The sequence below is a fragment of the Phascolarctos cinereus genome, unplaced genomic scaffold (assembly GCF_003287225.1).
Source record: "Phascolarctos cinereus isolate Bilbo 61053 unplaced genomic scaffold, phaCin_HiC Scaffold_4;HRSCAF=312, whole genome shotgun sequence".
NCBI classification, from domain to species: Eukaryota; Metazoa; Chordata; class Mammalia; order Diprotodontia; family Phascolarctidae; genus Phascolarctos; species Phascolarctos cinereus.
In genome coordinates, this window is record NW_027555847.1 from 500,244,113 (window position 1) to 500,257,676 (window position 13,564).

Here is a 13,564-nt window from a genome sequence, read left to right on the forward strand (position 1 = left end):
GTGCTGTCACCATCTGTTGAAAGGAGCATCCACATTGAATCTTGGTATTTCTTTATTTGTTCCCTCATTGTATTGTTTCAGAGGTACAATTGCCTTCTATTTCATCCAGTTTAAGAACATCTCATTCGAATTGAAAGCAACTACACCTTGAATCAGGGGCACTAATGGGATAGTGAATTAGTGAGTTGCTTATTTGGAGTAGTTTCATTCATTTACTTATTTTTTTTTTTCATAAACCATGCTGCTTATTTTTGCTTTGCTTTAAAAGGGTATCTGGTTTTTTTTTTTTTTGGTCTATAAATGCACATAGGTTATACCCTCTCCCTTACCTACCACCAAATGAGTACCATCTCTGAACCAAAAAGCCTTTTTTAGAACTTAACCTTCAAAGGCTACTTTTTAAAATATTAATATAATGAATATAATATTAATGTAGTTACTATTATTTGAGCCGTAACTAGGATAGGCTGACTAGAGCCTTGCCCCAGGGCACCAAAATTTAGAGACAGCAAAAATATAACACGTGAATTCCTTCAATTGCTAGAAGCCACTGTAGTAACTAATTTTCTTTCCCACAGAACTGAATTAGTGGTGTTTTTTCCCCCAGTGGTGCGTGTGTGTGTGTGTGTGTGTGTGTGTGTGTGTGTGTGTGTGTGTGTGTGTACAGATCTATGATTTAACCAATGTAAGGAATTCTGGCTGATGAAAACACATCGATCAATGAACATGTGCACCTACTCTGAAATTTGCAGGCTTAGAGGATTATCTTGAGTGTTAGAAGTTAAGTGACTTTATCCAGAGCAACACGACCAGTGTGTTCAAGTCAGAACTTGAATTCAGTCTTCTTGACTCTGGGGCCAGCTTTCTCTCTGCTAAACCATACTACCTTTCAATAATTATTTAATTACTTCTTGTATTATTTTCATACTAGGAATTACAAAGATGATATAAGGGAGTTTTTGTGTTGCCTGTCCTGGGCTTCAAGATACTTGCCCCAGATAAGGCCTTGTTTCATGCTACTGGCCTGAGATGCATTTTATTCAGGTGACAAAATGTCTAGATGTTGTTCTGTCTGTTATTTTTCCTTGCCATTTTGTGGACAGGACACCAATCTAAGCAAGACACTGTCCCTTATCAGGAGCCTTCTAAGAGGTGGGCAATCTAAGAACATAGTGTTAGAGGAGATAAGAGTCTAACTAAGCTTGTCAACCCTTGGAAGTTGTATTACCCTGACTTCTGTATCCATGCAATGCTGTCTGTGTTTGGGAGATCCAAGGCTTAAAATAGTACAACATACTATAGCAAATTCCATGTATAGGTTGTATGAAAGTGGAAGCACCAGGGTGGACATTTACAGTAGGAAGATGGGCTACTTTGTTCATATTTCAAAAATTCATGCGAACATATGTGTGTGTATTCTGGTTTGCATTTTAAGTAGAAATAAACAATGTCACTGTTAGATGTGGTCAGATCTCAGAAAGAGTCTGAATTAGTCATCTGTTGTAGTGCCAAGTATGAAAGAGAAATTTGAGCTTCATTAAGAAAACAACTGGATTTCATGTTGAAAAAGAAATACATTGTGATACAAAGAATGTTTTGTGCTCCTCAGCTGTCTTTAGCTTTTTTGAGCTGAACTTCACACTTACAGCAAAAACAATAAAGCAAAGATTCTTCCAAATGGGGTGTTAGCACCTTGGTAGGAGAAAATGTTTTTGAAACTTTCTGCCATGAAAGCATAATCTTTAAATGGATCTTCTTTGGTAAGGTGTGTTGTGGGTTTGATTCTTTTTTAGCACCTCCCCCTCCACCTTGAAAAACAACATTCATAACTGGGATTAATGGTTTGCAATTTTCAGTTACTTAGACATGGGGTCTCTAGTGGATGGCTTTTTGCCGCATTGAATATGGCTCTCTGTGGGATTACAGAAGATCTCCTCTTCCTACTTCCTTTTCTATCCTAACCCCCCATCTCTGTCGATGTTGCACTGATTGTACTTCCCGATTATGTAAAACATTCTTTCCCTTCATTGGAACAGACTTTTTTTTCCTCCTCTCTCATAACCGTCATTGCATTGAAGTGCTTTGGGGACTGTGAATTGCTGTGTAAAATTGGTGAGATTACCCACTGCTTTGTTCTGTAGCAACCGATGTGGTGGTTTCCTCAGAACCCAAAGAGCCAAAAACCACTCAGCTGAGAAGGCTGCTCTTTGATGGCCTGTCCAGAGTTATTCTACTTTCTCTACTAGGCATTTATGCCTCCAACATCTCTGGAATGATTGGTGGTAGTGGGATGATACAGTAGCTAGAACAGGTGCAGCCCCTGTTTTTTCTCCTCCCCCCTCCTCCCTTCCTATGTCCCATCCCTACCCCTACTCCCTATCTTTTTGGCCTCACCTGTTTCCTTCTTTTATCTTTGTCATCCATTTCTTTGGAATTATCTGTTTTTGTGATGCCAAGTTGGAGGCTGATACCAAGCTTCTTTTTACTCCTCCCCATAGTGTAGAGATGACCTTCAAAACCCAGAAATTCCCATGGGACATAGATATGTAACTCGAAAGGACATCAAAAGTAATCTAGTCCAGCCTCTTCCTTCTAACAGATATGGAAACTGAGGCGGGAGAGTTAAGTGACTTGCTGGAGATCACAAAGTTGATAAATAACAGAGCCAAGATTCAAATACAGATCCATGAACTCCTAACCAAGTACTGTTGTCACTTCACCCAGTGCCTGAAAGATTCTCTACAGGTCCCTGCACTAAGACTGGACATGACACTGCGTTGAGAGTGGGGAATGTAGCCATACTTTGACTCCCATTTTGAAGGAACTTTTCAGCTCTGGCTTTTTATCTACCCTCTTTTCTCACTGACATCTCTCCAAATGATTAAATAATTTGCATGTTTAATCAGTACTTAAGTTTCTTCTACTTGCTTTACGGAATAGATGTTGTGGCAACATGGAAGGATGTACATGGAAATCATGTGTGTATATCTCTATTCCAAGATGGCTACTCATCAATTTTATTTTGTAATGTCAGCTTCCTCATGTTAAGGAGTGCTTATGTTTTAGTTGTTTATGAAAGCTTGAGTTATTTGTTGAGAAGGTGGTTCTCTCACATTGCATCATCCATGTCACAACATCCAGCTCACAGGCACTTATTAACAAACCGGCCTATCTCTACATCACTATGCAAACCTTGACTCCTTATTAGAATAGTAATATGTGATTAGCATACTGAAGTATATGTTTGTTACTAGAGTGAGATTGGATCTAGACCCTAATCTCTCCATATCATGGTATATCTCAATCATATCAGATGTATGGTTCTACTTTTCAGTCGTTTTTCAGTCGTGTCTGACTCTTCCTGACCCACTTTGGGGTTTTCTTGGCAGAGAAACTGGAATACTTTGCCATTTCCTTCTCCAGCTCATTTTACAGATGAGGAGACTGAGACAAATAGGGTTAAGTGACTTGCCCAGGGTCGCACAGCTAGTAAGTGTCCAAGGCCAGATTGAACTCAGGAAGATGACTCTTCTCTGACTCCAGGACCAGCGCTTTATCCATTGCACCATCTAGCTGGATGATTCTACTACTTAAGTATTAATTCGGAGATGAATTTGAATTCCAACTCTTCTCCTTACTACATATGGGGTCTAGGGAAAGTAACTTCCCCATCACTGGGCCTCAGTTTCCTTATCTGTAAAATTAGGTTGACTAGATAGTCTCTAAGTTTATTTCTGACTCAAAACCCTATCACTTTTTGACCTAAGCATTATCTCTGGTTAACCAATATGAACAATTCCTCTTCTATAATTTTAAAGGATTTGTGATACAGTAGCAGGGTACTGACTGAAGTCAGAGGACCTGGGATCAAATCCTGCCTCTGACACTTACTTTCTGTGTGATCTTGAGCAAAATCACTTAGGTTTTCTGGGCCTCAGTTTCCTCATCTGTAAATTATAGAATTGGACAATATGACCACTGTGACATCTTTCTGCCCTAGATCTACAATCCTATGAGATAATTGCATATTAAAAAAATCTGGAGAAGAATGCCTGAAATTTTCTTCTTAACCCCTAGAGTACTATTAAATTTGAAGTATCCTTCACAGGCATGAGAACATTGTAATATTCAAAAAGCCCTACATTAAGACATATTCCTTTTCACTCTGAATGTGGAATTGACATAAAATCTGTCCCTTTCACTGTAGAGAAATACCTTTTTTCCCATAATATATTATTATTCTTGTTCAGTCATTTCAGTCTATCTAACTACTCAGGACTCCATTTGGGATTTTCTTGGCAAAGACACTAGAGTGGTTTCCTTCTCTTGTTCATTTTACAGATGAGGAAACGGAGGCAAACAAGGTGAAATGACTTACCCAGGGTCACACAGCTAGTATGTGTCTGAGGCCAGATTTGAATTCAGAAAGACTCTAGGCCTGGCACTCACTGTACTACCTAGCTTCCTCCATTACTGTAGGTATTGAGTCCCAATTCTTTCACACTGATTTTCTATGCTTTTGTTTTTTTTTACCTTAAAATCCTCTGTCTGATCAGAAGATTATAGATTTAGAGTTGGAGAGTATCTTAGACCATTCTGTTCCCACTGATAAATTTTACGCGTAACAAAACTGAGTGGCTTAGCCACGTGTTAGTAAGGGACAGGGCTGGGATCTGAAGCCAAGTCTCCTAATTCCAAATCTAGTCTTCTTTCCAGTGTACCATGCTTGCTTCCCTGAAGGATTCAATTCAGTCTCGTTCCCTCCAACAGGAATTTATTTAGTGCTTAGTGAGTTCCAGAAGCCATGCTGGCTACTAGAGTTATAAATGCAATGACAAAATATATTCTGCCATCAAGGAGCTTATTGTCTAGTAGAGAAAGGAAATATTACAAAAGGTCTGCCTCTGTAGTTTGAGGTGTAGCCCAGTTTTTAGAACCTGCCTGAGTAAAATATGATTAAAAATCTGATTGTTTCACAAGAATGAGTTCTCAAGAATTCATTGGTTTTAAAGGGATAATGATTAAGCATTTAAAGATTAAATAGCCCTTGGGTACTCTTATGTTTGTTTGTTTTTTTAATTTGTTTGTTTTTACAGGTGAATAGAAAGAATAGTTCATTTTTAGCAAATATTTCTTAAATACCTGTTATGTGCAAGACGTTGTGGTAGCTGCTATAGGGGATAAAGGGATTCAATAAACCATGAGCTCTGCCTTCAGGGAACTTACAGTCTAGTTTGGGGTAGATCACATGAGTAAATAACTGCAATATGAAATTATACTTAAGTATATAAGACCTCAAATAGTTGATATTATTAGAGTAGAGATGGAGAGAGAAAGGAGCACATTTTGGCACAGGGAGCAGTGTGAGTAAAGGCCCAGAGAAGAATATTTTATGAGTAGTCCAGTTTACCTCTATCATGTTGCACATTCATGAGAGTAGTCTGAGATAAGGTTGGAAAGGAAGAGTGATACCAGATTATGGAGAGCCTTGATTAAAAAGTCAAGAAATTTGAAAACTTTACTTGTAGGCAGTAGGGAGCCATGCATAAGGAATCTCAGAGTGGTCTAAAGGATGAATTGGAAGGAAGAAAGAATAGAGGCAGTAAGACTGGGGAGGGGATGATTAAAATAGTGGCAGGTGATAGTGAGTGACTGGACAGGCTACAGGCTATCAGTGGTGCTGTTAGAGAAAAGATAATAGAACCAAAAGAGATTGTAGAGAGAAGTGATGAGGGAAATAGAAAAATAAAGTAGTAACACCAGAATCTTCAACATGGGTAATAATATGGTTAGTGATGTCACTGATAGAAGCAAGGAAATCAGGATGGGAAGTCAGTTTTGAAAGAAAGGCCTTCAGTAGTCTCTTTGAAGGACCATTGATTAAGGGGCATGTTTGGGCATCAAGGAAGCTGTGTGGTGTTGGAGAAAGAGAACTGCATGTAGAATTGGAGAACCTGGTTTCAGTTCTGGATCAGTTACTACCTGCCCACATTTCCTCATCTGCAAAATGGTGGTGGTATCAAAAAATCCTTTCCAATTCTTGGCCCAGTAATCACATGAACATTGTAGCTTAAAAATCACATGCTCCCGTAGCACAGCAAATGTGACAAGGTTGACTTTGTTGTTATGTGTTTTTGTAGATGTAATTCACCATCCAGTGACTCACCTTGCTTTCTAAACCCTGGTCCCTATTACCTGAGCATTGTGTCTGAGAGTTAGGAGAATAGTAAGAACTGTTAGCTGAACTATCTCCATCAGACTCCAGAAGATTCTCAGTATCAGTGCTCCTGAGTGTAGAGGGGGAAGCATTTCCTCATTGCTGGGTCTAGGGTTCTTTCTTTTCTCTCAGCTTTGCCTTTATCAGTCCCTCCCTTACATTATACTTATCTATGGACCTATAGTATGGCCTCAGTAGAATGGAAGCCCCTGGAAATCAGGGATTTATTTTTGTTGTTATCTACACAGTGCTTTACATGTTACAGGTACTTAAGAAGTGTTTAATTGAATTGAACCACTCCCTAACCGGGTAGAAGAGAAGAATTATTACTGGGAGATGTTCCTCTGTCTTAAGAACTATACAGTCCAGGGCCCAGAGCTATATTTCATTAGTTAAGCACCTCACAGTTGTAAAAGAGAGACTAGCTACTCCTCTTCTTCCCCAACCTTCTCATTCAGTCAAATTACATAATTAGTCAATATTTATTAAATTGCTACTTAAGGGCAGCTAGGTGGTGCAATGGATAGAGCACCAGGCCTAGAGTCAGGAAGATATGAATTTAAATCCAGCCTCACACACTTAACTAGCTGTGTGACCCTGGGCAAGTCACTTCACCCTGTTTGCCTCAGTTTCCTCATCTGTAAAATGAGTTGGAAAAGGAAATGGGGCCTTGAAAAGTCAGAAATGACTGAAATGACTCAACATCAATGACAGAGTGCCTAGTACTGAATTTAGCTTGTAGAAGTAAATGTTTCGTACCCATGTGGCCCTAGCCCTAGGTAAGGGGAAAGATGGGCCATTTGGGATTGGGTTCCAGGACAGACAATGAATGAGGGGGTGGAGGATGGCAGGGAAAGATGGGAAACGGGAGGTGGTCCCTGAGCGGTGATTCAAAACAGAAGTAGATAGTGGAAATTGAAATTGCATAGGATATTCAAGATAACATTAAATAACAGTGTTAATGTATTTAGAACATAGGAGGCAGCTAGGTGGCTCAGAGGATAAAGCACTGGTCCTGGAGTCAGGAAGACCTGAGTTCAAATCCTGCCTCAGGCATTTACTAGCTGTGTGACCTTGGACAAGTCTTTTAAACTCTGTTTAATCCACTGGAAAAAGAAATGGCAAACCACTCAGGTATCCTTGCCAAGGAAACCATGAAGAGTCACAAGGAGTCAGATACAACTTAACAACTGAAAATAACATTTAGAACATGGAGGTAGAAAGTACTTCAAAGGTCGTTTAACCCAACCTCATCATTTGATAGATGAAAAAACTGAGTCCCATAGAAATGAAGTGCCTTGTCCAAAGTGATATAAATAAATGTATTCAGCAGAGATGGATTTGAACCCAGGTCTTTAGACTCCAAAGCCAGTGTTCTTTCTGTAATAACCATGCTGTCTCTACATCAAGCAGATTTTTTAAAAATGATAAATTAATGGAAATGGTCATGATTGAGGAACACAATGGTCAGGTTCCCATTTGCACAAAATGAATGCATTTCCTAGTGTCTGGACAAATCACCTACCTTTTGTTAAGTACCTGCTGTATACAAGGTGAAAGGCTGCTTGTCACGGTATGCTATTGTGGCTAAAGGGAGTTCCAGCCTTGAAGTCAAGAGTACCATGCTCAAGAGTCTCCTATGGCGCATGCTAACTTAATTGGGTGACTCTGAGCACATTACTGCATCTCGTAAATCCTGCAGAAAATTGTCTCAAATTCAAAGCAATAGAGCAGGGCATTTTGCATTACTGGAGGGAGTTCTTCTACCCTGTTCCCTCTCTCCCCTCCAACCCACCTCCCTACATTAGTGAAATCACAGGTGAAGAAGGAAAGAAACATCAAATCCGAAATGTAATTGTAAAATGGGTCTTTGAGGTGGTCCACTGGATAAAGCTGGTCTTGGAGTTAGAAAAACCCAAGTTCAGATATGGATTCATACATTTTCCAACAGTGTGACCCTGGACAAGTCACTTAACCTCTGATTGCCTCAGTTTCCTCATCTATAAAATGGGGGTGATAATAGCCTCTACCTCCAAGGGGGGTTGTAAAGATCAAATGAAATAATCATTGTAAAGCACCTAGCACAGCTCCTGACACATAGTAGGCGCCACATAAATATTGGCTGTTATTTTTTATTATTATTATAGAACATTTTTTTATATTAAAGTAAAATGATATATACTTTTTTCTCTCTAATTTTCTCTCTCTCTCTCTCTTTTCTTTTTCCAGAATCATACGATGACCCAACACAGCAGTTAGTGCAAGGCCTGTCTCTTGAGGACAATTTCTTTTGTGGCACAAAAAGGGAACATGTTTTACTCTTTGCACGAAACCTTCATTGTTAATGTATATTATTCAGAAACCTTGTATTGTACCATAAGACTTGTATTATCAAAACTGTTGGATGTTCATGTGTTTGAACTTTTGAGTACCGGATAGACTTGTATATAAAGTGTTGCACATGTATTATGTTGTCTGATACTAAAATGGTCTTATAAAGACGAGTGGACTTGGGCCCTATTCAAGCAAGATTTGAAAAAAAAATTGCAAGCAAAAAGGCTTAAGTGAAAGTGTTGCTTTCAAGGAAGAGGAATCAAAACAACTGAGTTTCTACATCACAGCTATGTTTGGGCTTCCTTTTCTGTATACTTAAGTCTGGAATCTCTCTCATTTTTGGTATTTCAACCATTGAACCCAAGACTATTTTTTATTGCTGAAGATTCTTGCAAACCGTGAAGAGACTTTCTCACAGAGCAGAAACCCACAACTGAATAAGGCCCATATATATATATTTGTAAGCCTTGCGATATGACAGATAGCATTATCATATATGCAATAGTTGTTATGTAGATTGTCAAAGAAACTTTTTTTTTTCTGGATACCATTTGAAGCTTTGAGTGTTCAGAATTTTCCTTAATGATTTCACACAGCCAAATTCTTGAATCAGTTGAACTAACCTGTATGTTACTGTTATTAATGTTTACTCTGCGGTCTGAACCTGGAGATTACTGGAATTGTTTTCCAAGAGGAAATAAATTCAGTTTACCATTATGTATGAGTGTATCTGTGTTTTCTTTTTTCCCCAGTTACTCTACCATTAAAAACCTAATTGGTTGCACCCTCGGATAGGAAACCTGCTCTTGAGAGACTATCTCAGGCACTGCTTGGCTGCTGTACATTATAACCTCAATCATTTTTAACCTCACACGGGGCCAAATTCAACTGGGAGCATTTCCATCATGTTACATAGGATAAGAATCAGACCCAATATACTTCAGCTCATCGAGATCCTAACAGGTCACATTGTACTTGAAAATTCTGACATCACAGATGGATGAGATGGCTGTTTTCTGCATAATTTGCAGCCCAATTCATGTCATGCTGTGCAAATCTGAACTCAAAGTAGATCGCTGCAATTTGAGAGGCAGTTTGGCTCATGTGTATTTAAGGAGCAGCCCTGTTCATACGATAGACAAAGAACAGAAAGGGGAGTCAGATGGTTAGGAGTGCTAGGCCCGACACTGGCTGCCAGTGTGGTCTGGTCCAAGTGGCTTTGCCTTCTCGTCCCGGTTTACCCAGCCATAAATCCAGGACGATGACAGGGGCAGTATGTTCATGAATCATTTTTCCCCCATTGATGCTATTCTGGGAAAATGGTTAATAACATGAATAGGAGCTCCTTTAGCTGAAAGGAAATACAGGACAATTATAATTGCAAGGTGTATATATGTGTAGTCTAAAGTGATTGGAACAACCTTGTTTTCCCTTCCGAGCTAATCCTGGAGAGCAGTTAAAAGACAACGTTAAAAAGCAGCTCTCATTCAGAAAACATTTAACCCTGCCCCCTTCCCACTCCAGTCTGAGGACTCTGGCCCCAGTTATTCTGTGGCATTATCATCACAGTGGTGTAGGAAGGAAAGCAGATGCCCATGTGCCAGCCACTGCATTAAGTGCTCTACACATATTATCTCATTTGATCCTCACAACAACCCCATGAGGTTAACGACTATTTTACAGTTGAGGAAATTGAGGCAGACAGATGTTAAGTGACTTGCCCAGGGCCACATAGCTAGTAAGTGTCTGAGGCTGGTTTTGAACTCAGATCTTCTTGAATTCTGACTCAGTGCTCTATCCACTGAGCTACCTTGCTGCCTTGAAAGGCCCTGTGTGGAGGATCAGAACACCTAGCTTGAAAATTCTAGCTCTTGGGGGCAGCTAGGTGGCACAGTGGATAGAGCACCGGCCCTGGAGTCAGGAGGACCTGAGTTCAAATCCTGCCTCAGACACATAAAACTTACTAGCTGCATGACCCTGGGCAAGTCACTTAACCCCATTGCCTAGCCCCCCCCCCGCAAAAAATAATTCTAGTTCTGTCACTTAGTAGTCACTTCAGAGAAGTTGATTCACCACTCCAAACCTCAAATTTCCTTATTTGAAAAATGAGAATAGTAAGTCTTGTACTTATATGCTGAGCTTGGTGGTGGAGAAAGCATTACCTAAGCTGCTAAGTCTTAAGTAAATTTGATTTGTTGTGATTTTGCTTCTCCATTAACACCCAATGAATATTACAAAACCTTTTTAAATAAGCATGCATAAATTCTTATTGCACCTTTCAGAATGGGGAAACTGAGGCACAAGCTATCATTTCACGTAGCCACTGGTGGAGCTGCCATTCTTTCTTGGTAATCAGTATTGACTAGAAAGAAAACTAGTTTTGGAGTCAAAGAACATGCATGAGTTCAAATCCCTGCTCTGCCACTTAGTGAGTGATCTTGGATAAGTCATTCTCCCTCTAATTTCATCTGTAAAATAAGGAGGTTGGATTTGGTGGTCTTTATGGCCTATACCAACCCTGGCACATGATGATGAAATGTGGGATACCAGTGACCTCAAGGATAAATTCATTGCAGCCTCAAGTCAGTTGAATAATTTAAATATTAATAGCCAGCTATATCATAGGCATATTACTTAGCTTTCAAAATTAAAGTTTGAACCCGGTTTTAAATCTATTCAGGAAACAACTATTTCATAGTGATTAAAGTATGTATAACTTTGAGTGGTTTCACCAATGTGTCTCATATATATGCATACATAGATTTAGCTTTTTAAAGCTAGTGAAACCTACATCTATACATTCCACAATGGATTGTCAGCATGCTATTTAATTAAAAAGCTTTTTCACTGGCAACATAAATAATGAAGCATGCTGAGAATATGCTGCAAGTGCATTCATAATTAAAATACTCAGCTATATTTAAAAAAATTAAAATCTCTGGTCTATTCAAGATTTTGCATTTAAAATGAATAGCCACACTCCATCGTGAATTTTTTTAAAGCTTTAAAACTTATGATTACTAATGAGTGGGCTGGATTTTACAGAAAGGACATAAGCCTCTCTGCATTCTCTATGAAAGCAGGTAATGGTGGATAGGTCTTGAGTTACCTTTGACAGCATTTCTTTACAAACAGAGGAATATGACTGCCAAGTAAACCCCAGGAAGTTAGAATGATGAGGAAATCTCATGGCCTTATGTTTGTAACAGTTGGGGCGGGGAGAAGTCACAAGACTCAACATGGAGCTATTGCAACATGCTAACAGATCAGATCCATCTCTTATCACAGAAAAAAGACTCCAGGATTCTGCCACTTATAGACTCCTACAATAGACAGTGTGGAACAATTGATAAGAGAGGGTGGCCCTGAAGCCAGGAGCTGTGTTCAAGTGCTGATTCTATATGACCCTGGACAAGTCAGTGAACTGTCAAGAAGGCTTCTAGCCTACCTCATTGTTAGAAGGGATTTTCTTATTTGGACCATTCATGGCCAGACCCTTTCCTTTTCCTTTCCCTGGGAAAGTTAAAATTGAAAGGGACTTTGAAGTTCACCCATTTCCATCCTTTTATTTAAAAGATAAGCAATCTGAGACCCAAACAAGTGGGTAAGTGTGGCCTAGGGTCCTAGTGTTAGAACAGTTATCATATTTCTATAAGTCCTTTGAGGTTTGCAAAGTTCTTTCTCTCCTCCAACTCAGTACAGTGGGTTATTCAAGTATTTTTAGACTTTATCCAGGCCCAGAGCAATGGAAGGACACAGTCAGGGCTAAAGAGGAAGCAACAGGGCAGGGACTTATAGCAGGCACCTTCTGTCTCCCAGTCTAGCCTTCTTTCCCTCTCACCACTGTCTGTTCCCCAGGTGTTGCCAATTCTCTGCTAAATTTGATAAATATCTTTGGGGCAAGGGATTTCTCACCCTTTAGGATCCTGTTTTCTATGGGTGATTAACCTGATCCTCTCTGGAGTATTTTCATTTGTCTCTGTAGTCCCATTTGGGTAGGGTAGTCTTGAATCTCCAAGAAGGAAAACGAATTCAGAAAGCTGGATACTGTCACACAATGTCTGGCTCTCCATTTACCCCGAGCTCTAAAGGCCAGGTCCTACCATCTATCTCACGGACAAGGAGGGAGCATGCATGGAAGGTAATGAGAACTCCACTCATGTGAGGGAGAGGGATGATTTAGAGTAAAGCGGCTCAGCATGGGTTGCTGGCAGAGCCCCCGCCTGCCACCCAGGCCCACTTTGGCACCTCCCTCCTGGACCTCTATCTCAGAGGGATGAGTAGTAGCCACAGCTATCTCAGCCAGATTCCACAGGAATGAAGTCAGCTGTCATCTCCTTGGGAGGACAAGACACAGAGCCCCTTTATTTCCAAGCAGGTGTTGCAGCACATTAAAGGTTGAATTCCATCTTGCGCTCACATCCTGAGTGAGCCAGTTTGCAGGCGAACACAGTTCCTTCTGCAAAGAGGGAAACTTGGCAATGGTGGAGGCTGAGTATTTAAATGGCAATCAGCTTCTGGCTCATATCAATTAATTCCTTCATGGACTTTTGCCTAAGTATAGCATCTTGAATTCCCAGCTGTGGAGTATATGAAAAACGGCCGAAACAATATACACACAATCTGTGGGAGTGCATTCCATGGGGCTGCAGGGGAGGGGATTCTCTTCCAGCGTTACCATATGGGTGCTAGTCATAGTCTAACCACCATGTTACCCACAGAAGAAGACTTAGTCACCTTCACTGGTTCTCTGATCTTCTGTGACACTCCTGGAAAATTCATGAGCAGTTTGGCAGCATGCTTTAGACACATGGAGTGGATCCTTGGTGTCCACACATATGCCAAATTTCAGCTTGTCAAAGATCAGAGGCAGTGAGGCCTAGTGGACTGGGAAAGAGATAGAACTGGTTTCAGATTCTATCTCAGATATTACTAGCTATGTAATCCTGACAACTTAATAAATCTCTCAGATCCTCATTTTCTTCATCTGTAAAATGAAGATTTAGGGGAAGC

At 40.1% G+C, this 13,564-nt stretch overlaps 1 protein-coding gene across 11 annotated transcripts in view; it reads left to right on the forward strand.

Moving 5' to 3' along the window:
- ZNF521 (zinc finger protein 521) overlaps nt 1–9,268 on the forward strand; it is a 345,041-nt gene extending 335,773 nt beyond the window's left edge. For all 11 annotated transcript variants that reach the window (XM_078153455.1, XM_078153456.1, XM_078153457.1 and 8 more), the window contains one exon: nt 8,447–9,268. In XM_078153455.1, the coding sequence (XP_078009581.1) occupies nt 8,447–8,476 (30 nt within the window). In that variant the 3' untranslated portion in view covers nt 8,477–9,268. The remainder of the gene's footprint in view (nt 1–8,446) is intronic.
- The last annotated feature ends 4,296 nt before the right edge of the window (nt 9,269–13,564 follow it).